We start from the raw sequence: 26,501 nt of genomic DNA on the forward strand, positions 1-26,501 counted from the left end.
CATTTTAAAGCACAGCACCACAAAATCAGACTTTAGCTCATCTTTTTACTTTGAGATCATTCTAAGGGAAAATACAAATTTCAAATCATAACAACATATAGTTTAATAGCTATGATACTGAAATATTTTTTTAAATCAAATCTTTGCATAGCAATTATATCATGAAACACTGGCATCTAACAATGCCTCTATTTAGTTTTTTTATCTGTGCATTTATTCATTTGCACTGTAAGCAATTCATTAAAGTACATAAATAAAATACATAAAATACACTGCTGATAGGATTATATCTATCTTATCTATTATATCTATCAGTACAGATATTTATTTGCACTGTAAAAAACAAATACATTACAAAACAAAGCAGCTCATTATCAGGACATTATCCATTCATTTTATTGACATTTCTATATGTGCACATTTTCTTTTATATCTTTTAGTAAATCTCTACACTTCTTTTTTAGCTGCCATTTTCTCCTTTTTTGCCTTTTTTTTATGTCCTCCAACTTTAGTTTTCGCTTGTTCACAAGGTCAGCATTGAGGAGCATCAGCTCCTTCAGGAAGTCTCTGGAGGGCTGGATGCGTCTCGACTTTATGACGTCATCAATGGCATCCTCCACCATCATGTCATGGCAGATCATCAGATATGCCAGAAACAGAGTCGCAGAGTGGTCGACACCCTGCTTGCAGCAAATCAACACCTTACCTGAGGAAACAAAAAAAGAAATATGGTCAAAAAAACTCATGAATAGACTATAACACACTTGATAATAGACAAGATATGGAGTGTGTTTGTGTCAGCCCTTACTTCCTGGCTTATTCACGGCCTTGTCAATGAATTTTGCAGCTGGCATGAAGCACTTGCTGATGTCAGAACAGTGTCTGTCCGTTGTAGGCAAGCTGTAATAATTGATGTGCAAGCCTCTGTAATATCTGGACCCTGTATTGACTGTTCCTTCTAGATCTTCAACATAAGATTTTCCCAAGAAGTAGTTCAAGTCCTTTTTGGGCGCTGCAGCGTTCAGAATGTGAGTGATGCACATCTCCTGCAGCATATCTCGGTCTGTTGCAGCCTCTCTGCACAAGAACACAACAGCCTTGGTTAGTCTTTTATATAAAATTATTTACGTTGTGGAATAAATGACAGAACAATGATAGAAATACAATTGTGTTGCAGACTTACTCGTCTCCGATGAAGACCCTGGGCCAGACATTGGTGACATGTCTTTGTTTGAGCAGTGTACACTGCTTCAAACGATCCTCTAGTTGGAGCATGTTTAAAGGGACGTAGTTTTCCAAACTTGCAAGTTCAGATAACACTGTAGACTCTGGCTCAAGAACGCTTGGACTTGGTGCACCCAAATCCACTGGAGTAGGCAGATCCCATTCAGGTCGTGGCTTGAGAACGCTTGGACCCGGGAGGTACAATTCCACTGAATCAACCAGATCCTCTTCAGCGTCTGGCTCAGGGACACTTGAACCCGGGGCGTATAATTCCATCGAGTCCTTATCCCATTCACGTTCAAGAGGATCATCCAGATCCTCCTCAGAGTCCGGCTCAGGAACGCTAGGACTCGGGGTGTACAGTTCCACTGCATCAACCAGATCCCATTTAGGAGGAGCAACCAAATCCTCAATAGGTTTTGGTTGACGAACATTCAGATCCATCTCAGGCCATGCTGAGTTCGATCGGTCGTTCTGGAGGAAGGTTTTTTTCGGATTCCTCACTGTAGCATATTCTGCTCTCTTTGTTACAACGAAGCCAAGAACTTTCTTATTCTTCGTGGCATTGGTAGTTTCTGACAAAAGAAGAAAAACATACAATGTGGCATTAGAAACATCTCTCACCAGATTAAACATGATTAATTAGTCCAAATTGTAAGAAGACATTTCTATTTGCATCTTTTCACCTTTTGGGCTGGCACATGCTTCCTCTGGATCAACCAGATCCAGTTTAGGTTCAGAAGGAACCACGAGATCCACTTCAGGTTCAGGGATACACGATTGCTCGGTATCTAACAGATCCATTTCAGGTTCTGGCTTGGGAGCACTTGGATCTGGAACAAACGATTCCTTTGGATCGGGAAGATCCAATTCAGGTTGCCCAACAGTTTCTGGCATTTTTGCCTGGAAAACTGCACAAATCTGCTGGAAGATTGCCCCCATTTTCCTGGTTATCTCCCCAACAGTGAGTCCTGAAAAAAAATAAGAAAACAAACTAGATAAGCCTTGTCTGAGAGTTAAAAAAAAAAAACTTTTAAAAGCTTGAAGTTTGAAAAACCTTTCAAACCCCACTATTTTTAGCAGATAGATCGAGAGAGTGGTTGAAATCTAAACAAGGCATTACTTTCAAAAGTTTTCAGCGCTAAATGGAAATCTATCAGCGTTTGGAAGCCGGCTACAGGAATTCCATAAGTCAGATAATTTAGAAAAAATATATCAACCAAATTTCAAATCAGCCTAACGGTCACTGACAAATCTGGAGGTTGTAGCTTGAGAGCTCAACGAGGTGTAGGAAAACAGTACTAGGTCTTTGTCACAGCCAACATATAATAATTTACTATTAGAAACATCTCTAACAACACAAACATGAATAAGACATATGCATGTCTTCACCTGTTGGGCTGTTCTCAGCATCCAGGCCACCCTGATCATTGGCCTCTTCCACTGAAGGTCCTGCTGGGTCGCTCAGATCTTCAGAGACCAGTGTAGGACTCTTCAGCTCTGAGATGCTGTCGTTCCTGTTCATCTCCAGCTGCAAATCTTTCACTTCACAGACTGAGATGTTGTCACTAGAGTTAACCTCCAGCTGCACACGCATCTCTCCTGGACTGCAGTATCTGCCTGAGACATGATCCACTGTCACAACCTCCAGCTGCACATCTAACTCTCGAGATGCACTGCCGCTGATAAGGTCGTAGATGTCATCGGTGATCTCAAACTCCAGCTGCACATCTTTATCATCTGATGCCCAGTAGGTGTCACCGAAGTAGAAGGCGTCATTGACGTAAACCTCCAGAAGCACCTCTCTCACGTCTGTGGACATTGTGTCTGTGGTTCTCATACTGACAGATAAGTAATCCGTATCTGGTAATGTCAGTTTGAACTGTAATGTTATCTGATACACACTGTCTGTACAGATTAAATATATCTCGATCTATACGGACTGGCGTTTGTACAAGTGTTGCTAGGTTTGTTTTCGCAGAGTTCACTCAGACAAACGTCTCTGTTGCGAACATCACTCAACTAAAGAGATTCTGCCAGGACGAGTCCTTTTATACTGACTGAGTCTGTGACGTCATGAAACAGTGACGCGTCTTGTTCCAATTGCCATGGAAACGGATTGTTTACCAACGTCAGCATTTTCGCTTTGGCTCATTAGCTCAGAAAATTAATAATTATTTTTAATAGCGGTTTTCAACTATACTTCATATCGCGTTTATTTCACATTTAACGTTACTATGATTGAATGCAGTTTTACCATCAAAAAATGATTCATTTAAGTTAAACAGTTCATTTTAATGTTTCATGATTGCATGGTTTGAATCTGAATCAGTCGGACGAATCCTTCACTGAATGAATTTGTAAGGCTACTGTAAGTACAAGACTGTTTAGATATTAAGCCATGTTTTGTGTACTTAAAACTCTAGATACTCCACTTATGGTCATTTCTGTCTAACTTTACCTTAATTGGGACTGATTTGTTCCAAATTATATTCCTTCATTATCCGCTCACTTTCTTTCTCCGTCCTGCTTTCATCAGAAACTCCCCTCAGGACTGACTTTAACTATTTCATCGGCTTCAGTGCCTTAGTATATTTATTTAATGCGTTAATTTTGCATTGCAGAAACATGCCAATTCGGGTCAGAGTCGCGATTTTGCGGTTCAGTTTTGTTTTCTCTCTGGCTGCGAACCACGTCAAGAGCTCTGAACCGGACTATCTCTTTCCCGACACAGAACAAGCTTTGTGTTTCCATGCAAAAGAATCATATATCATACTCATTTACAACATTTAATTGTTTTATTCAGTGAAGTAGCTGGTAAGTGCCTCTGATATGCCAAGCGTTTCAATTAGGCGAGCTGGAGCTGCTGCAAAGTCTATGTTTCTGTTTTTGAAGTTCTGAACTTTATGCAATCTCACTCTATAAAAGCACATTTAACCCTTTAATAAATGAATGGTTTAATTTCAAAGGCAAAGTCTTAATGTGTAATTTTTTTTCTTCAATATGATCTTGTATAGCATGCATTTTGCATCAGTCATTTTGACTGTGTAAATATTGAATGTATGTGATCTCAGTTTCCTCGAATTCCACCTAAAATATTGTAATGTAAAAGAATTCATACACACACACATATAAAATACACACACACACACACACACACACACACATATATATATATATATATATATATATTAGTGGTGGGCCGTTATCGGCGTTAACGTGCTGCGTTAACGTGAGACTCTTGTTGGGGGATTAAAAAATATCGCCGTTAATCTATTCTCAAAGTTGGGTTGAGAGCTGGGTGCCTGGGTCTATACTAGGCGAGCTATGATGACATTCACCTTGATACTTCACCTTGATATCTGGATACTTACTTATTATCCAGAGTGAGAAAAAGGCTGTCAAAATCACTCTGGACCCCTCACATCCAGCACACTCCCTCTTTGAACTGTTGCCATCAGGTCGACGCTACAGAGCACTGAGCACTAAACGACCAGACACAGGACCAGTTTCTTCCCTCAGGCAATCCATGTTATGAACAGCTGATAATAACTGCGAACACACTACACTTTATATTTATATACACATACACTTTATTTATCTAACACACATACTTAGTATACACTTAAATTTTGCACATAATATACATGTACATACATAACTGCATTTTGTAATATACCTGCCTACAATTGTCATTTGTATATTGTCATTCACTATCTACTTATTTGTATTTTTCATTCTTTTATTATGTGTTTTATGTTCTGTCGCTGTCATTCTGTTGTACTGTGGAGCTTCTGTCACGAAAACAAATTCGCTTGTTTTAAAGGCTATTTTCTAGGCTGTTTTCTATTCTTTAAAAAATCTAACTACCTTTCTAATCTTTTTGTATTCTATTTTCTTTTCATTTATTATGCAATTGTATATTTATGTGTGTGTATATGTGTAAAGACCTCTAACTAGCTTGCTATATTATTTTATTTTTTTATTCCATCTGTTTTCTTTTTATTTATTATGTTAAAATCCCATGCTATTTGTACTGTGTTAACCTAACTGAGACTTGTTATAGCACTTATATATCATTGCTCTTTTTGTTGTTTTTGATTGCTTCCACTGTCTTCATCTGTAAGTCGCTTTGGATAAAAGCGTCTGCTAAATGAATAAATGTAAATGTAAATGTAAAGGCAAACACATCTACCATTTTCTGCATTTTATCTTCTGTTATTTATGTAAAGCTGTGAAAGAACCGGAAATCCCACACCTTCACGGAAAACAACTTCCACATTGCAAAAATAAGGTGGATGAATAAAAGCTCCTTAGCTAAAAAAAAGTTATCTATTTCAACTACTTTATAAAAGTAATTTAACTGATTACATTTGATCAATTTTCTAAATTTCCAATGAATGTTTTCAGCTGTTAATCATTTTCAAACATTTAAACCAGGCAGGGTTAACCTTACAGTGCTCAGCACTGACTACTGTCAAAAATCATTTTAAAGCACAGCACCACAAAATCAGACTTTAGCTCATCTTTTTACTTTGAGATCATTCTAAGGGAAAATACAAATTTCAAATCATAACAACATATAGTTTAATAGCTATGATACTGAAATATTTTTTTAAATCAAATCTTTTCATAGCAATTATATCATGAAACACTGGCATCTAACAATGCCTCTATTTAGTTTTTTTATCTGTGCACTTATTCATTTGCACTGTAAGCAATTCATTAAAGTACATAAATAAAATACATAAAATACACTGCTGATAGGATTATATCCATCCTATCTATTATATCTATCAGTACAGATATTTATTTGCACTGTAAAAAACAAATACATTACAAAACAAAGCAGCTCATTATCAGGACATTATCCATTCATTTTATTGACATTTCTATATGTGCACATTTTCTTTTATATCTTTTAGTATATCTCTACACTTCTTTTTTAGCTGCCATTTTCTCCTTTTTTTGCCTTTTTTTATGTCCTCTAGCTTTAGTTTTTGCTTGTTCACAAGGTCAGCATTGAGGAGCATCAGCTCCTTCAGGAAGTCTCTGGAGGGCTGGATGCGTCTCGACTTTATGACGTCATCAATGGCATCCTCCACCATCATGTCATGGCAGATCATCAAATATGCCAGAAACAGAGTCGCAGAGTGGTCGACACCCTGCTTGCAGCAAATCAACACCTTACCTGAGGAAACAAAAAAAGAAATATGGTCAAAAAAACTCATGAATAGACTATAACACACTTGATAATAGACAAGATATGGAGTGTGTTTGTGTCAGCCCTTACTTCCTGGCTTATTCACGGCCTTGTCAATGAATTTTGCAGCTGGCATGAAGCACTTGCTGATGTCAGAACAGTGTCTGTCCGTTGTAGGCAAGCTGTAATAATTGATGTGCAAGCCTCTGTAATATCTGGACCCTGTATTGACTGTTCCTTCTAGATCTTCAACATAAGATTTTCCCAAGAAGTAGTTCAAGTCCTTTTTGGGCGCTGCAGCGTTCAGAATGTGAGTGATGCACATCTCCTGCAGCATATCTCGGTCTGTTGCAGCCTCTCTGCACAAGAACACAACAGCCTTGGTTAGTCTTTTATATAAAACTATTTACGTTGTAGAATAAATGACAGAACAATGAGAGAAATACAATTGTGTTGCAGACTTACTCGTCTCCGATGAAGACCCTGGGCCAGACATTGGTGACATGTCTTTGTTTGAGCAGTGTACATTGCTTCAAACGATCCTCTAGTTGGAGCATGTTTAAAGGGACGTAGTTTTCCAAACTTGCAAGTTCAGATAACACTGTAGACTCTGGCTCAAGAACGCTTGGACTTGGTGCACCCAAATCCACTGGAGTAGCCAGATCCCATTCAGGTCGTGGCTTGAGAACGCTTGGACCCGGGAGGTACAATTCCACTGAATCAACCAGATCCTCTTCAGCGTCTGGCTCAGGGACACTTGAACCCGGGGCATATAATTCCATCGAGTCCTTATCCCATTCACGTTCAAGAGGATCATCCAGATCCTCCTCAGAGTCCGGCTCAGGAACGCTAGGACTCGGGGTGTACAGTTCCACTGCATCAACCAGATCCCATTTAGGAGGAGCAACCAAATCCTCAATAGGTTTTGGTTCACAAACATTCAGATCCATCTCAGGACATGCTGAGTTCGATCTGTCGTTCTGGAGGAAGGTTTTTTTCGTATTCCTCACTGTAGCATATTCTACTCTCTTAGTTACAACGAAGCCAAGAACTTTCTTATTCTTCGTGGCTTTGGTAGTTTCTGACAAAAGAAGAAAAACATACAATGTGGCATTAGAAACATCTCTCACCAGATTAAACATGATTAATTAGTCCAAATTGTAAGAAGACATTTCTATTTGCATCTTTTCACCTTTTGGGCTGGCACATGATTCCTCTGGATCAACCAGATCCAGTTTAGGTTCAGAAGGAACCACGAGATCCAATTCAGGTTCAGGGATACACGATTGCTCGGTATCTAACAGATCCATTTCAGGTTCTGGCTTGAGAGCACTTGGATCTGGAACAAACGATTCCTTTGGATCGGGAAGATCCACTTCACGTTGCCCAACAGTTTCCGGCATTTTTGTCTGGAAAACTGCAAATATTTGCTGGAAGATTGCCACCATTTTCCTGGTTATCTCCCAGACAGTGAGTCCTGAAAAAAATAAGAAAACAAACTAGATAAGCCTTGTCTGAGAGTTAAAAAAAAAAAAACTTTTAAAAGCTTAAAGTTTGAAAAACCTTTCAAACCCCACTATTTTTAGCAGATAGATTGAGAGAGTGGATGAAATCTAAACAAGGCATTACTTTCAAAAGTTTTCAGCGCTAAATGGAAATCTATCAGCGTTTGGAAGTCGGCTACAGGAATTCCATAAGTCAGATAATTTAGAAAAAATATAGCAACCAAAATTCAAATCAGCCTAACGGTCACTGACAAATCTGGAGGTTGTAGCTTGAGAGCTCAACGAGGTGTAGGAAAACAGTACTAGGTCTTTGTCACAGCTAAGATATAATAATTTACTATTAGAAACATCTCTAACAACACAAATAAACATGAATAAGACATATGCATGTCTTCACCTGTTGGACTGTTCTCAGCATCCAGGCCACCCTGATCATTGGCCTCTTCCACTGAAGGTCCTGCTGGGTCGCTCAGATCTTCAGAGACCAGTGTAGGACTCTTCAGCTCTGAGATGCTGTCGTTCCTGTTCATCTCCAGCTGCAAATCTTTCACTTCACAGACTGAGATGTTGTCACTAGAGTTAACCTCCAGCTGCACACACATCTCTCCTGGACTGCAGTATCTGCCTGAGACATGATCCACTGTCACAACCTCCAGCTGCACATCTAACTCTCGATATGCACTGCCGCTGATAAGGTCGTAGATGTCATCAGTGATCTCAAACTCCAGCTGCACATCTTTATCATCTGATGCCCAGTAGGTGTCACCGAAGTAGAAGGCGTCATTGACGTAAACCTCCAGAAGCACCTCTCTCACGTCTGTGGACATTGTGTCTGTGGTTCTCATACTGACAGATAAGTAATCCGTATCTGGTAATGTCAGTTTGAACTGTAATGTTATCTGATACACACTGTCTGTACAGATTAAATATATCTCGATCTATAAGGACTGGCGTTTGTACAAGTGTTGCTAGGTTTGTTTTCACAGAGTTCTCTCAGACAAACGTCTCTGTTGCGAACATCACTCAACTAAAAAGATACTGCCAGGGCGAGTCCTTTTATACTGACTGGGTCTGTGACGTCATGAAACAGTGACGCGTCTTGTTCCAATTGCCATGGAAACGGATTGTTTACCAACGTCAGCATTTTCGCTTTGGCTCATTAGCTCAGAAAATAAATAATTATTTTTAAAAGTGGTTTTCAACTACATTTCATATCGCGTTTATGTCTGCATTTGCTGCGATCCATCTCCAGCGACACAGCATGAAAAAAAAAATCACATTTAACGTTACATGCTTGAATGCAGTTTAACCATCAAAAAAGGTCTTTTGTAAGTCGCTTTGGATAAAAGCGTCTGCTAAATGAATAAAAGTAAGTTAAATGTAATGTAAATGTAAAAAAGTATTCATTTAAGTTAAACAGTTCATTTTCATGTTTCATGATTGCATGGTTTGAATCTGAATCAGTCGGACGAATCCTTCACTGAATGAATTTGTAAGGCTACTGTAAGTACAAGACTGTTTAGATATTAAGCCATTTTTTTGTGTACTAAAGACTCATGATACTCCACTTATGGTCTTTTCTGTCTAACGTTACCTTAATTGGGACTGATTTGTTCGATACCAAATACATTTTGAAACAAAGTTATTTTTAATGTTGGTCAATCATTGTTGTTTAAAGTAATTTAATTCATAACAGTTATAAATAAACAAATGCATAATGAAGGGTCATTCCCACAGAAAGCGTTTTTGATGTTGACGCATTACCGCGAGCTCACGCACAAACTCTCTCTTTCACACACACACACACACACACACACACACACACACACACACACACACCACAGTAGGCTATTTTCATTTCAAGTGTTGCCTAATTCTTCTGTGTTCAAGACAGTATGGTGTGATTGTTTATAGTGGATCATTTTCATATTTAACGTTACGTTATGAACTTGCAGCGGTCAAACACATCCGTCAAGCGCAATGCAACAAAAACTCATTGCATTGAAAACATGCATTGAAAAATCTTGCAAATTATTTATTACTAAAATGTTCTTATTCTATTTGTATCTGTTTCTGGGGAAACACTGGTATGTCAGACTAACTGAGACTTGTATACTGTTGCCCTATTGGTTTAAATTGATTTTATTTGCTCTACTCATATAAGTGGCTTTGGATAAAAGCGTCTGCTAAATGATTAAATGTTAATGTTAAATGAATATCTATTAAATGCAATAAGCCAATCATCTAATGCCATGAATATGTAAATGTGTTATTTTATAATTTTTCCTAGCTTATTTTGTATTAAATAGATTTGTCTAGAGAGAACAATTCTTAATTTTTATTACGTGTCATTAAAACATCACATCACTTTACTGACAGGCGACATAAGAGGGACCTGAATTCAGCAGAGAGACGAGTGTTTTACAGACTTAACTACAAAGGTCAAGAGTTCACTTGACTCTTAGAGATTTTTACATTGTACAGCCGCAGCTTGCAATCAACAGTTTAGCGTTTCTATTGCTTTTCAATACAACACATGATAAGACAGACTTATTCAACTTTTGCACTTATGCCTCGTGCGTGAAACTTGGTTCTAAAAACCTGTCATCAAAGAATTTAAACTTAAAAAAAAAATGTGTTAAACTGGTGATGGGAGAAAATAACCTGCAAAACTTTGAATCAACTGAACCAATTGCTTCACAAAATTATTAACTTGTTAGAAAAGCTCGAAATGCCACATGTTGGGAACGCCTAGGGTTTTCAAGAGCGATATAATGATACTAAGGAAACTGGTATTTCTTATATTATTTTAATGTATTCTCGTAATCCTAAACACTTGTTTTCAGGCGAAACACATCTACCATTTTCTGCATTTTATTTTCTGTTATTTATGTAAAGCTGTGAATGAACCGGAAATCCCACACCTTCACGGAAAACAACTTCAACATTGCAAAAATAAGGTGGATAAATAAAAGCTCCTTAACTAAAGAAATTATCTAACTATTTCAACTACTTTATTAAAGTATTGTAACTGATTACATTTGATCACTTTTCTAAATTTCCAATGAATGTTTTCAGCTGTTAATCATTTTCAAACATTTAAACCAGGCAGGGTTAACCTTACAGTGCTCAGCACTGACTACTGTCAAAAATCATTTTAAAGCACAGCACCACAAAATCAGACTTTAGCTCATCTTTTTACTTTGAGATCATTCTAAGGGAAAATACAAATTTCAAATCATAACAACATATAGTTTAATAGCTATGATACTGAAATATTTTTTTTTAAATCAAATCTTTGCATAGCAATTATATCACGAAACACTGGCATCTAACAATGCCTCTATTTAGTTTTTTTATCTGTGCACTTATTCATTTGCACTGTAAGCAATTCATTAAAGTACATAAAATACATAAAATACAATGCTGATAGGATTATATCCATCTTATCTATTATATCTATCAGTACAGATATTTATTTGCACTGTAAAAAAACAAATACATTACAAAACAAAGCAGCTCATTATCAGGACATTATCCATTCATTTTATTGACATTTCTATATGTGCACATTTTCTTTTATATCTTTTAGTATATCTCTACACTTCTTTTTTAGCTGCCATTTTCTCGTTTTTTTGCCCTTTTTTATGTCCTCCAACTTTAGTTTTCGCTTGTTCACAAGGTCAGCATTGAGGAGCATCAGCTCCTTCAGGAAGTCTCTGGAGGGCTGGATGCGTCTCGACTTTATGACGTCATCAATGGCATCCTCCACCATCATGTCATGGCAGATCATCAGATATGCCAGAAACAGAGTCGCAGAGTGGTCGACACCCTGCTTGCAGCAAATCAACACCTTACCTGAGGAAACAAAAAAAGAAATATGGTCAAAAAAACTCATTAATAGACTATAACACACTTGATAATAGACAAGATATGGAGTGTGTTTGTGTCAGCCCTTACTTCCTGGCTTATTCACGGCCTTGTCAATGAATTTTGCAGCTGGCATGAAGCACTTCCTGATGTCAGAACAGTGTCTGTCCGTTGTAGGCAAGCTGTAATAATTGATGTGCAAGCCTCTGTAATATCTGGACCCTGTATTGACTGTTCCTTCTAGATCTTCAACATAAGATTTTCCCAAGAAGTAGTTCAAGTCCTTTTTGGGCGCTGCAGCGTTCAGAATGTGAGTGATGCACATCTCCTGCAGCATATCTCGGTCTGTTGCAGCCTCTCTGCACAAGAACACAACAGCCTTGGTTAGTCTTTTATATAAAACTATTTACGTTGTAGAATAAATGACAGAACAATGATAGAAGTACAATTGTGTTGCAGACTTACTCGTCTCCGATGAAGACCCTGGGCCAGACATTGGTGACATGTCTTTGTTTGAGCAGTGTACACTGCTTCAAACGATCCTCTAGTTGGAGCATGTTTAAAGGGACGTAGTTTTCCAAACTTGCAAGTTCAGATAACACTGTAGACTCTGGCTCAAGAACGCTTGGACTTGGTGCACCCAAATCCACTGGAGTAGCCAGATCCCATTCAGATCGTGGCTTGAGAACGCTTGGACCCGGGAGGTACAATTCCACTGAATCAACCAGATCCTCTTCAGCGTCTGGCTCAGGGACACTTGAACCCGGGGCATATAATTCCATCGAGTCCTTATCCCATTCACGTTCAAGAGGATCATCCAGATCCTCCTCAGAGTCCGGCTCAGGAACGCTAGGACTCGGGGTGTACAGTTCCACTGCATCAACCAGATCCCATTTAGGAGGAGCAACCAAATCCTCAATAGGTTTTGGTTCACAAACATTCAGATCCATCTCAGGCCATGCTGAGTTCGATCTGTTGTTCTGGAGGAAGGTTTTTTTCATATTCCTCACTGTAGCATATTCTACTCTCTTAGTTACAACGAAGCCAAGAACTTTCTTATTCTTCGTGGCTTTGGTAGTTTCTGACAAAAGAAGAAAAACATACAATGTGGCATTAGAAACATCTCTCACCAGATTAAACATGATTAATTAGTCCAAATTGTAAGAAGACATTTCTATTTGCATCTTTTCACCTTTTGGGCTGGCACATGCTTCCTCTGGATCAACCAGATCCAGTTTAGGTTCAGAAGGAACCACGAGATCCACTTCAGGTTCAGGGATACACGATTGCTCGGTATCTAACAGATCCATTTCAGGTTCTGGCTTGGGAGCACTTGGATCTGGAACAAACGATTCCTTTGGATCGGGAAGATCCACTTCACGTTGCCCAACAGTTTCCGGCATTTTTGTCTGGAAAACTGCAAATATTTGCTGGAAGATTGCCACCATTTTCCTGGTTATCTCCCAGACAGTGAGTCCTGAAAAAAATAAGAAAACAAACTAGATAAGCCTTGTCTGAGAGTTAAAAAAAAAAAAACTTTTAAAAGCTTGAAGTTTAAAAAACCTTTCAAACCCCACTATTTTTAGCAGATAGCTCGAGAGAGTGGTTGAAATCTAAACAAGGCATTACTTTCAAAAGTTTTCAGAGCTAAATGGAAATCTATCAGCGTTTGGAAGTCGCTACAGGAATTCCATAAGTCAGATAATTTAGAAAAAATATAGCAACCAAAATTCAAATCAGCCTAACGGTCACTGACAAATCTGGTGGTTGTAGCTTGAGAGCTCAACGAGGTGTAGGAAAACAGTATTAGGTCTTTGTCACAGCTAACATATAATAATTTACTATTAGAAACATCTCTAACAACACAAATAAACATGAATAAGACATATGCATGTCTTCACCTGTTGGACTGTTCTCAGCATCCAGGCCACCCTGATCATTGGCCTCTTCCACTGAAGGTCCTGCTGGGTCGCTCAGATCTTCAGAGACCAGTGTAGGACTCTTCAGCTCTGAGATGCTGTCATTCCTGTTCATCTCCAGCTGCAAATCTTTCACTTCACAGACTGAGATGTTGTCACTAGAATTAACCTCCAGCTGCACACGCATCTCTCCTGGACTGCAGTATCTGCCTGAGACATGATCCACTGTCACAACCTCCAGCTGCACATCTAACTCTCGAGATGTACTGCCGCTGATAAGGTCGTAGATGTCATCAGTGATCTCAAACTCCAGCTGCACATCTTTATCATCTGATGCCCAGTAGCTGTCACCGAAGTAGAAGGCGTCATTGACGTAAACCTCCAGAAGCACCTCTCTCACGTCTGTGGACATTGTGTCTGTGGTTCTCATACTGACAGATAAGTAATCCGTATCTGGTAATGTCAGTTTGAACTGTAATGTTATCTGATACACACTGTCTGTACAGATTAAATATATCTCGATCTATACGGACTGGCGTTTGTACAAGTGTTGCTAGGTTTGTTTACACAGAGTTCTCTCAGACAAACGTCTCTGCTGCGAACATCACTCAACTAAAAAGATTCTGCCAGGGCGAGTCCTTTTATACTGACTGGGTCTGTGACGTCATGAAACAGTGACGCGTCTCGTTCCAATTGCCATGGAAACGGATTGTTTACCAAAGGCACCATTTTCGCTTTGGCTCATTAGCTCAGAAAATAAATAATTATTTTAAATAGCGGTTTTCAACTATATTTCATATCGCGTTTATGTCCGCATTTGCTGCGATGCATCTCCAGCGACACAGCATGAAAAAAATCACATTTGACGTTACTATGATTGAATGCAGTTTTACCATCAAAAAAGTCTTTTGTAAGTCGCTCTGGATAAAAGCGTCTGCCAAATGAATAAATGTACATGTAATGTAAATGTAAAAAATTATTCATTTAAGTTAAACAGTTCATTTTCATGTTTCATGACTGAATGAACTTGTAAGGCTACTGTAAGTACAAGACTTATGGTCTTTTCTGTCTAAAGTTACCTTAATTTGTTCGATACCAAATACATTTTGAAACAAAGTAATTTCTAATGTTTGTCAATCATTTTTGTTTAAAGTAATTTAATTTATAACAGTTTTAAATAAACAAATGCACAATGAAGGGTCATTCCCACAGAACGCGTTTTTGATGTCGACGCATTAGCGCGCGCTCACGGACAAACTCTCTCACTCTTTCTCACACACACACACCACAGTAGGCTATTTTCATTTCAAGTGATGCCTAAAATCTTCTGTGTTCAAGACAGTACTGTGTGATTGTTTATAGTGAATCATTTTCATATTTAACGTTACGTTATGAACTTGCAAGCATGTTTTATTACTAAAATGTTCTTATTCTATTTGTATCTTTTTCTGGGGAAAAACTGGTATGTCAGACTAACTGAGACTTGTATACTGTTGCCCTATTGGTTTAAATGGATTTTATTTGCTCTTCTCATATAAGTGGCTTTGGATAAAAGCGTCTGCTAAATGATTAAATGTTAATGTTAAATGAATATTTATTAAATGGAATAAGCCAATCATCTAATGCCATGAATAGGTAAATGTGTTATCTTATTATTTTTTCTAGCTTATTTTGTATTAAATAGATTTGTCTAGAGAGTACAATTCTTCATTTTTATTACGTGTCATTAAAAAGTCTATAAATATTCCTACTGGTGAACAACTGATATTTCGAAGGCTACATAACCCTAGGTTACGAAACCTCTACTGAAACCACTGACTCTGGCTGTTTGATTTGGTTTGATACACGATTCGAAACAAGTGATTCGTAAAGGTTCACTAGCAGTGTGTTTCTAAAGCCCCAGTCACTGTACCGTTCAGACAGAACGAAACCTCTACGAGCTTTTGGAGCGGGAAAACACGCAAGGTTTAAGTTTTTTTTTTTTTTTTAGTTTACCTTCATTTAACTTTCCGTGATTTTAGAACGCCGTGACTTACGCAAGACTCGAGAAAACGCGCGAGCGCCTATCTAGCGTATACGTTTAACATGGCTGTTTTTCTTTGCTTCAAGTTAGATTTTATATAGACTAAGTTACACCTATATGTAAAAATATAAAATAACTTACCATCAAATTAATGTTTTACACAGACGATTTTCCTGTTAGCAATCAAATTTTTACGGTATAATAATAATAAAAAAAAACATTTCAGGCCAATTGTGCAAAGTGCCATTTACGTGTTCGTGTAATGCATCCCCTCACTTCTGCAGCTCGTTGTTTTTAGACTTTCTAAGACTCTTGTGTTGATCTCCTCTCCTCCTCTGCGTGGAAACACGAGGAACAGTCACTTCATTTTTCCTCACACTCCAAATTATATTCCTTCATTCCTTCAATACCCGCTCACTTTCTTTCTCCGTCCTGCTTTCATCAGAAACTCCCCTCAGGACTAGGTTTGCCAGCCGTCCCTTAAAATACGGAATCGTCCCGTATTTGAGAATAAAATAGCGCGTCCCGTTTTGAATCAATACGGCAAGGGGTTTGTCCCGTATTTTCGGAGTTGTCTTCAATTCAGCATCTTATGCAAATCATCCAACCGGCTTTCTGTGAAGAATCGTCCTGTTCAGCCTGATTTGGTAATACTCGCAGCCAACTCTTAAATTGATTGGTTTGTTTCAGGTTCACGGCCAATCAGAGTCGGAGGAGGGCGGGTCTCTTGGCAGAGAGTCGATTTGAAAGAATGGCGGAGGCTGCTCCAGATACACTTTATAATAAGGTTCATTTATTAAACATTAGTGTATTATCTAACATGAACTAACAATGACTAAGTAACACATTTGATGAATATTAGAGACTTCATTAAAAAAAAACAATAGAAAAATATTACCAACCCCAAACCCCAAACTTTTTAATGGTAGTGTATGTTTTGGGATCTGTGGTTTAGTTTTTGAATCCATCATGACGGTCAAGGGAATGCCTGTATACTACGACTCCTCTCCTCTCACCTGGTCCTCCTGCAGCAAGAAATGCATCACACGCTTTCTCGAGTGAGAACACACACTCATGTAGAGGAACATTGTAAGTGGAAATAAGGAGTGCATTCATTCAAAAATCAAGATATGGTTCTAAAATATGTTGCTGATTTTAATAATGAAAAGGGCTATTCATGTTGTCAAACCATTCATTCAGGCTCTTTCAGGGACGGACTGGGACTAAAAAACGGCCCTGAACTTTGACTAGGCCCGGCCCAAAGCAATCGGCGTGCGTAAACTCGACAACAACAACAACAACAATAACGCATGGCATGAGTGTCACAAGACTTGTGATACTATACCATCCAAATTATAGCAATAGCACTGATGTTGACTAGATGTTGAGCCGGAGTGGGTGTCTTTCTCTGCTCTTGGTCTAAGCTCAACCTGAATAAACAACGATGGAATGGATTTTTTTTTTAAAACAGGTTTTGTTCCAAGATGGCAAGGAATAGTTTATATAATATCCTGTTATAACATTATATTTTACAATATATTACATGCTGTCTTAAAATGAATTTGTTACTTAATAATCTTAATATATGCAGTTATTAATTAATTAATCTTACTGCACAGATAATAATACCACATCTAAATGAAAATACACCATTACAAATGTAACTTCTGTATTCAAAATCTTCAAAGTTTGTAATCATTAACTGTAATGTTACCAACATTTTTAAAAGTAAAAGCCCAACATATGTCTTAATATTAGCTACTGCATGTGACATTTTACATGTAAAATGTTGAAGTTTAGCTGTTTTAACTACTGTGATCATTAAACATGTAGCAACCTGAATATCACTTCTTAACATCATCCCTAGCAAGTACCTGTCTTTCTCCTCTAATGTTCCATACTTGGATCTGGATCTGCCTGTGGAACCTGCTCATCTTTCTGTCCCTCATCATCATCACTGGTGGCATGTTGTGCATTGCTGTCTGGCTTACTGCACTGCTGCTAATATTTAACTGCGAGGTGCTGCTGATGGAAAATATTGCTATATATTTCAGTTCGTTTGGGAAATTTAGCGGCTTCAGTATGTAAATTCTGCTTTTTTTTCCGGGGGGGGGGACAGGTGATGACTGCGTGCGTGGCTGGTGGTGTACCGGCCGTTCTGTGATTCTCCAGACCACACAGATGGCCAGTCCGCCCCTGGGCTCTTTTGGTTCCAGAATGTGTGTCAGATTCTGTGGTGCTCTGTAAATGGATCCTGCCGCTTCAAACTGGACTCGCCGATAGACGGAACCAGGTGTGGACCTGAGAAGGTACGAGAGGTTTACTATAGGTTTATATATAGCAGGGGCGTCGCTAGGCCCTTTTTAGGGGGGCTTATGCCCAGCCCCCCTAAAAATTATTTGATTAATTAATTAGTGATCGCTTCAGTCCCCTTTAAAATCTCATTTGAGACGGTGGCAAGCTGCATCAAGTTCCGGCTCCTCCCCTTATCTGAGTCTGCATGGATTCAGCGCGTTTTTCAATCCACAGGGGCGCCGAGCAGAGCGAACATCAGAGAGTACAAGGTGTGTGTGTGTGTGTGCGTGTGCGCGTGTGTGTGTGCGTGCGTGTGTGCGTGTGGTGTGTGTGTTCTCGCATCCAATACCAGTACGTCTTCGCTGCGTTCACTTTCAGCCTTCATCACAGTGTGACAGATTTTTTTTTTCTTCCAACAAAAATGAAGCGATTAACACCCATGAAAACATACTTTAGAAAACGATCATGATTTATTTTAATTTACTTTTTGAAATTGAAAACATATTATTGTGTATTTCGGCATTACATTATGCAGCCATGCAAAATAAATTATTAACGACACACATCATTGTCTGAAAGTACTAAATGGCACAACATCATGTGGAGTTATTTTGTTTTCTATTATTAAACATAATTTGGTATTAAGTAATAATTAATCATTAGTGTATCATGATACATATATTAGAGTAAGAGTAGGCTAAAGGGATCTGTGATTTTTTTTTTTTTTTTTTAAGTAATTGATTTATAGAAGTGGCAAATTGATAATGATGTTATTTTTAATAAATATAAATAAATATAGAACAGATTAAACATATTGCCAATAGACAATTACATTAATACATGTTTTGTCTATATTCTTAATGAATATTAGCTGGTTAGTTAAATGATTTGAAATGAAATAAATGTTCAGGGGCTGACTTGATGTATAACCAACCGTATTGTTGATTATAAAGGCTAAAAAGCTAAAAATTAATAATAATAATAATAATAATAATAATAATAATAATAATAATAATAATATAATAATTTATATTTCATTGTAGATGGATATACAACATTTTTTTTGTTGTGCGGGAGTAGGTCTGCAAATGAGCAACAGTCAGGTGAGAATAGAACAGACAGCCTCACACACACACACACAATACCACTGTGTTCCCAAGATTCATTGCAGTCATTGAACCCTTATGTTGTTTTAATTTTCTGCCAATTTCCACGTACATTTCATAAGAAAAAGCAGTGGTATCATCAAAGGATAAACATGAATGTCCTAATACTGAATCAGGAAGTTTTTATTGTAAAACAAATAAAATAAATAAATAAAAAAATCTACATTCCCAATTCAAAATTTTCCAGTGACTGGTCACATGTAAAAAACTGTATTAGTTTTTTTTACAGTGTTATATATGGCTCAGTCAGTACTCCTACTCCCATATATGAAATACAAGGAATACAATGGAATAGTGGATTGCAATAAGGTTAGTAGTATACAACCCTACCCTAATAGTAAAAATAATATTTTTTAATCATACCCTTATTGGGGGCTGAGCCCCCCTAAAATCAAAATCTTAGAATCGCCCCTGATATATAGGTTTACTAAAACGTTTGCATTACTATGCAATACTGCGTGTTTATTATGTGTGTCAGTGGTGAATCTCTGGTGAGTGTGTGATCGTAGAGAAGTTATCTGCTGTACTACCAGCAGAATACATATAGAGGGCACTCTTGTAACTCTTTTACAAACTATTTGGTATGTTGTCATAAATTGATGGCATCCTAAAACCACTCCATTTTTGGTTTTTAAGTAACCACTTGTGAATTTCCTTAATTTCAATCCCTCCACCTTCTCTGTCTTTTCTTGTACATTTTGGTGATGATGATCTATAGCATTTGCAACACGAAGCTGTGTGCCAGAAAACATCCCTCCTTTAGAGAGGTTTTTAATGTTTTTGAAATATGTCTCTTATGCTCACCAAAGATGCAAAGTCTAGTTAAAATACAGTAAGGGTTTTCTATTTTAATATATTTTAACATGAGATTTATTCCTGTGATGCAAAGCTGAATTTTCAGCATCATTACTCCAGTCTTCAGTCATGTGATCCTTCAGAAATCATACTAATATGCTGATTTACTCTTCAAGAAACATTTCTTATTATCATCAAATGAGCCTGAACCCGAACATCCTAGCATCGTAGTAATCAAGTCTAGTTGATTAAATTTAGTTCTTCCTCAAGGACTATTTGAATAAACACAACTGGCTACACAAATGTAAAGTGACTTGAGAAATAAAAGCATGTCCTTTGTTCAGTTGAACATCTGAGCCAAGATACTGTGTTAATGCACGCTGCGGCGGGTCGAGGCCTGTTCATTAACATAAAACTTCTTACATGTGGCTGCTTACAATTTTATAGAGTTTGTTGGTTCACATTCATAAAAGCCCCACTTTTATTAGCCAGCATTAGAGGCGTGTGGATTCCTGACACAAGTGTTTAGTTGTTGTTTGCTCTGTTTAATCAGTTGGAAAACAGCGTGAGTTTTGGATTATAGATTATTGCCTAAATACTATTTGATGTTTGCATTGTAAAAATACCAATTAATTATACATTTTAGGTGTTTTTTCTTCTTTGGGTCTAACGCCTTGTTCACACCAAGAATGAAAAGTATAAAGATAACTATATTATCGTCTTTATATTCCAAGTACATGCTCGTCTGCTGGTTTAAACTTTTGAGCTCATTATAGCAGGATTGATTTTGATGTCAGTGGTAGTTTTGAAGGCAAACATCAATGCCTTGAATTTTATGCGAGCAGCTATTGGAAGCCAGTGCAAACTGATAAACAGAGGTGTGACGTTTATTCTTTTTGGCTCATTAAAAATGTATCTTGCTGCCGCGTTCTGGATTAATTGTAAAGGTTTGATAGAACTGACTGGAAGACCTGCCAAGAGGAAAATTATGAATTATGAAACTTTTTTTATTGCAATTTATTTAAAAATGTAATTTATTCCTGTGATGCAAAGCTGAATTTTCAGCATCATTACTCCAGCGTTCAGTGTCACATGATGTTTCAGAAATGTCTTTACTTTGACTTTTGATCAATGTATATATACATCAGGTGGTGGGTGGGAGGATGGCAGACATGCTCAGCTACATGCGGTCCAAACGGAGTGAAAAAGCGCACAGTTCTGTGTGTGCGGACTGTGGCCGGAGAGGAGCGGGTTCTTCACCCTGGGGACTGCAAGCAGCTGCTCAAACCTAAACCTGTGACACCTTCCAACCGAGATGTACCATGTAGGTCCGAATGGACAGTGGGGAACTGGAATGAGGTGAGTAGTTGTCTTAAAAATTAACTTTATTTTCTTGTTTTTATTTCAAGAGCTCTTCATCAGGCACCAGTCTGATTTTTATGTGGATCATCCTGAAAAAGTGGACTGGAATGGGAAGATAATCTCATCTCAATCTCACATCACTTCACTGACAGGCGACATAAGAGGGACCTGAATTCAGCAGAGAGACGAGTGTTTTACAGACTTAACTACAAAGGTCAAGAGTTCACTTGACTCTTATAGATTTTTACATTGTACAGCCGCAGGTTTCAATCAACAGTTTAGCATTTCTTTTGCTTTTCAATACAACACACGATAAGACAGACTTATTCAACTTTTGCACTTATGCCTCGTGCGTGAAACTTGGTTCTAAAAACCCGTCATCAAAGTAAAAGAATTTAAACAAAAAAAAAATGTGTCAAACTGGTGATGGGAGAAAATAACCTATAAAACTTTGAATCAACTGAACCAATTGCTTCACAAAATGATTGATTAACTTTTTAGAAGAGCTCGAAACGCCACATGTTGGGAACGCCTAGGGTTTTCAAGAGCGATATAATGATACTAAGGAAACTGGTATTTCTCATATTATTTTAATGTATTCTCGTAATCCTAAACACTTGTTTTAAAGGCAAACACATCTACCATTTTCTGCATTTTATCTTCTGTTATTTATGTAAAGCTGTGAATGAACCGGAAATCCCACACCTTCACGGAAAACAACTTCCACATTAAAAAAATAAGGTGGATAAATAAAAGCTCCTTAGCTAAAAAAAAGTTATCTAACTATTTCAACTACTTTATTAAAGTAATTTAACTGATTACATTTGATCACTTTTCTAAATTTCCAATGAATGTTTTCAGCTGTTAATCATTTTCAAACATTTAAACCAGGCAGGGTTAACCTTACAGTGCTCAGCACTGACTACTGTCAAAAATCATTTTAAAGCACAGCACCACAAAATCAGACTTTAGCTCATCTTTTTACTTTGAGATCATTCTAAGGGAAAATACAAATTTCAAATCATAACAACATATAGTTTAATAGCTATGATACTGAAATATTTTTTTAAATCAAATCTTTGCATAGCAATTATATCATGAAACACTGGCATCTAACAATCCCTCTATTTAGTTTTTTTATCTGTGCACTTATTCATTTGCACTGTAAGCAATTCATTAAAGTACATAAATAAAATACATAAAATACACTGCTGATAGGATTATATCTATCTTATCTATTATATCTATCAGTACAGATATTTATTTGCACTGTAAAAAACAAATACATTACAAAACAAAGCAGCTCATTATCAGGACATTATCCATTCATTTTATTGACATTTCTATATGTGCACATTTTCTTTTATATCTTTTAGTAAATCTCTACACTTCTTTTTTAGCTGCCATTTTCTCATTTTTTTGCCTTTTTTTATGTCCTCTAGCTTTAGTTTTCGCTTGTTCACAAGGTCAGCATTGAGGAGCATCAGCTCCTTCAGGAAGTCTCTGGAGGGCTGGATGCGTCTCGACTTTATGACATCATCAATGGCATCCTCCACCATCATGTCATGGCAGATCATCAGATATGCCAGAAACAGAGTCGCAGAGTGGTCGACACCCTGCTTGCAGCAAATCAACACCTTACCTGAGGAAACAAAAAAAGAAATATGGTCAAAAAAACTCATGAATAGACTATAACACACTTGATAATAGACAAGATATGGAGTGTGTTTGTGTCAGCCCTTACTTCCTGGCTTATTCACGGCCTTGTCAATGAATTTTGCAGCTGGCATGAAGCACTTGCTGATGTCAGAACAGTGTCTGTCCGTTGTAGGCAAGCTGTAATAATTGATGTGCAGGCCTCTGTAATATCTGGACCCTGTATTGACTGTTCCTTCTAGATCTTCAACATAAGATTTTCCCAAGAAGTAGTTCAAGTCCTTTTTGGGCGCTGCAGCGTTCAGAATGTGAGTGATGCACATCTCCTGCAGCATATCTCGGTCTGTTGCAGCCTCTCTGCACAAGAACACAACAGCCTTGGTTAGTCTTTTATATAAAACTATTTACGTTGTGGAATAAATGACAGAACAATGATAGAAATACAATTGTGTTGCAGACTTACTCATCTCCGATGAAGATCCTGGGCCAGACATTGGTGACATGTCTTTGTTTGAGCAGTGTACACTGCTTCAAACGATCCTCTAGTTGGAGCATGTTTAAAGGGACGTAGTTTTCCAAACTTGCAAGTTCAGATAACACTGTAGACTCTGGCTCAAGAACGCTTGGACTTGGTGCACCCAAATCCACTGGAGTAGCCAGATCCCATTCAGGTCGTGGCTTGAGAACGCTTGGACCCGGGAGGTACAATTCCACTGAATCAACCAGATCCTCTTCAGCGTCTGGCTCAGGGACACTTGAACCCGGGGCATATAATTCCATCGAGTCCTTATCCCATTCACGTTCAAGAGAATCATCCAGATCCTCCTCAGAGTCCGGCTCAGGAACGCTAGGACTCGGGGTGTACAGTTCCACTGCATCAACCAGATCCCATTTAGGAGAAGCAACCAAATCCTCAATAGGTTTTGGTTCACGAACATTCAGATCCATCTCAGGCCATGCTGAGTTCGATCGGTCGTTCTGGAGGAAGGTTTTTTTCGGATTCCTCACTGTAGCATATTCTGCTCTCTTTGTTACAACGAAGCCAAGAACTTTCTTATTCTTCGTGGCATTGGTAGTTTCTGACAAAAGAAGAAAAACATACAATGTGGCATTAGAAACATCTCTCACCAGATTAAACATGATTAATTAGTCCAAATTGTAAGAAGACATTTCTATTTGCATCTTTTCACCTTTTGGGCTGGCACATGATTCCTCTGGATCAACCAGATCCAGTTTAGGTTCAGAAGGAACCACGAGATCCACTTCAGGTTCAGGGATACACGATTGCTCGGTATCTAACAGATCCATTTCAGGTTCTGGCTTGGGAGCACTTGGATCTGGAACAAACGATTCCTTTGGATCGGGAAGATCCAATTCAGGTTGCCCAACAGTTTCTGGCATTTTTGCCTGGAAAACTGCACAAATCTGCTGGAAGATTGCCCCCATTTTCCTGGTTATCTCCCCAACAGTGAGTTCTGAAAAAAAAGAAGAAAACAAACTAGATAAGCCTTGTCTGAGAGTTAAAAAAAAAAAACTTTTAAAAGCTTGAAGTTTAAAAAACCTTTCAAACCCCACTATTTTTAGCAGATAGCTCGAGAGAGTGGTTGAAATCTAAACAAGGCATTACTTTCAAAAGTTTTCAGCGCTAAATGGAAATCTATCAGCGTTTGGAAGTCGGCTACAGGAATTCCATAAGTCAGATAATTTAGAAAAAATATATCAACCAAATTTCAAATCAGCCTAACGGTCACTGACAAATCTGGAGGTTGTAGCTTGAGAGCTCAACGAGGTGTAGGAAAACAGTACTAGGTCTTTGTCACAGCCAACATATAATAATTTACTATTAGAAACATCTCTAACAACACAAACATGAATAAGACATATGCATGTCTTCACCTGTTGGACTGTTCTCAGCATCCAGGCCACCCTGATCATTGGCCTCTTCCACTGAAGGTCCTGCTGGGTCGCTCAGATCTTCAGAGACCAGTGTAGGACTCTTCAGCTCTGAGATGCTGTCGTTCCTGTTCATCTCCAGCTGCAAATCTTTCACTTCACAGACTGAGATGTTGTCACTAGAGTTGACCTCCAGCTGCACACACATCTCTCCTGGACTGCAGTATCTGCCTGAGACATGATCCACTGTCACAACCTCCAGCTGCACATCTAACTCTCGATATGCACTGCCGCTGATAAGGTCGTAGATGTCATCGGTGATCTCAAACTCCAGCTGCACATCTTTATCATCTGATGCCCAGTAGGTGTCACCGAAGTAGAAGGCGTCATTGACGTAAACCTCCAGAAGCACCTCTCTCACGTCTGTGGACATTGTGTCTGTGGTTCTCATACTGACAGATAAGTAATCCGTATCTGGTAATGTCAGTTTGAACTGTAATGTTATCTGATACACACTGTCTGTACAGATTAAATATATCTCGATCTATACGGACTGGCGTTTGTACAAGTGTTGCTAGGTTTGTTTTCGCAGAGTTCACTCAGACAAACGTCTCTGTTGCGAACATCACTCAACTAAAGAGATTCTGCCAGGACGAGTCCTTTTATACTGACTGAGTCTGTGACGTCATGAAACAGTGACGCGTCTTGTTCCAATTGCCATGGAAACGGATTGTTTACCAACGTCAGCATTTTCGCTTTGGCTCATTAGCTCAGAAAATTAATAATTATTTTTAATAGCGGTTTTCAACTATACTTCATATCGCGTTTATTTCACATTTAACGTTACTATGATTGAATGCAGTTTTACCATCAAAAAATGATTCATTTAAGTTAAACAGTTCATTTTAATGTTTCATGATTGCATGGTTTGAATCTGAATCAGTCGGACGAATCCTTCACTGAATGAATTTGTAAGGCTACTGTAAGTACAAGACTGTTTAGATATTAAGCCATGTTTTGTGTACTTAAAACTCTAGATACTCCACTTATGGTCATTTCTGTCTAACTTTACCTTAATTGGGACTGATTTGTTCCAAATTATATTCCTTCATTATCCGCTCACTTTCTTTCTCCGTCCTGCTTTCATCAGAAACTCCCCTCAGGACTGACTTTAACTATTTCATCGGCTTCAGTGCCTTAGTATATTTATTTAATGCGTTAATTTTGCATTGCAGAAACATGCCAATTCGGGTCAGAGTCGCGATTTTGCGGTTCAGTTTTGTTTTCTCTCTGGCTGCGAACCACGTCAAGAGCTCTGAACCGGACTATCTCTTTCCCGACACAGAACAAGCTTTGTGTTTCCATGCAAAAGAATCATATATCATACTCATTTACAACATTTAATTGTTTTATTCAGTGAAGTAGCTGGTAAGTGCCTCTGATATGCCAAGCGTTTCAATTAGGCGAGCTGGAGCTGCTGCAAAGTCTATGTTTCTGTTTTTGAAGTTCTGAACTTTATGCAATCTCACTCTATAAAAGCACATTTAACCCTTTAATAAATGAATGGTTTAATTTCAAAGGCAAAGTCTT

At 38.1% G+C, this 26,501-nt stretch overlaps 2 protein-coding genes across 4 annotated transcripts in view; both read right to left on the bottom strand.

The window, feature by feature from the left end:
* LOC128014637 (uncharacterized) lies at window positions 1–25,516 on the bottom strand. Of its 3 annotated transcripts, XM_052598336.1 has the most exons (6): window positions 13,891–13,947; window positions 8,330–8,516; window positions 7,620–7,904; window positions 6,893–7,508; window positions 6,518–6,786; window positions 1–706 (listed from the first exon to the last, which is right to left on the bottom strand). In XM_052598336.1, exons 1-6 carry the CDS (start codon window positions 13,906–13,908, stop codon window positions 408–410), a joined length of 1,674 nt encoding a protein of 557 aa, XP_052454296.1. In that variant the 5' UTR covers window positions 13,909–13,947; the 3' UTR covers window positions 1–407. The 3 variants fall into 3 exon arrangements, with proteins under 3 accessions (XP_052454296.1, XP_052454290.1, XP_052454283.1); XM_052598330.1 differs by lacking the exons at window positions 7,620–7,904; window positions 8,330–8,516; window positions 13,891–13,947 and adding exons at window positions 12,995–13,279; window positions 24,915–25,516; XM_052598323.1 differs by lacking the exon at window positions 13,891–13,947 and having other exon boundaries at window positions 8,330–8,932.
* The window catches only part of LOC128014624 (uncharacterized), a 65,513-nt gene that overhangs the window by 34,376 nt on the left and 4,636 nt on the right, over window positions 1–26,501 (bottom strand). The gene's annotated exons all lie outside the window — the stretch shown is intronic.

The sequence above is a fragment of the Carassius gibelio genome, chromosome A5 (genome assembly GCF_023724105.1).
Source record: "Carassius gibelio isolate Cgi1373 ecotype wild population from Czech Republic chromosome A5, carGib1.2-hapl.c, whole genome shotgun sequence".
In the NCBI taxonomy this organism is placed as follows: domain Eukaryota; kingdom Metazoa; phylum Chordata; class Actinopteri; order Cypriniformes; family Cyprinidae; genus Carassius; species Carassius gibelio.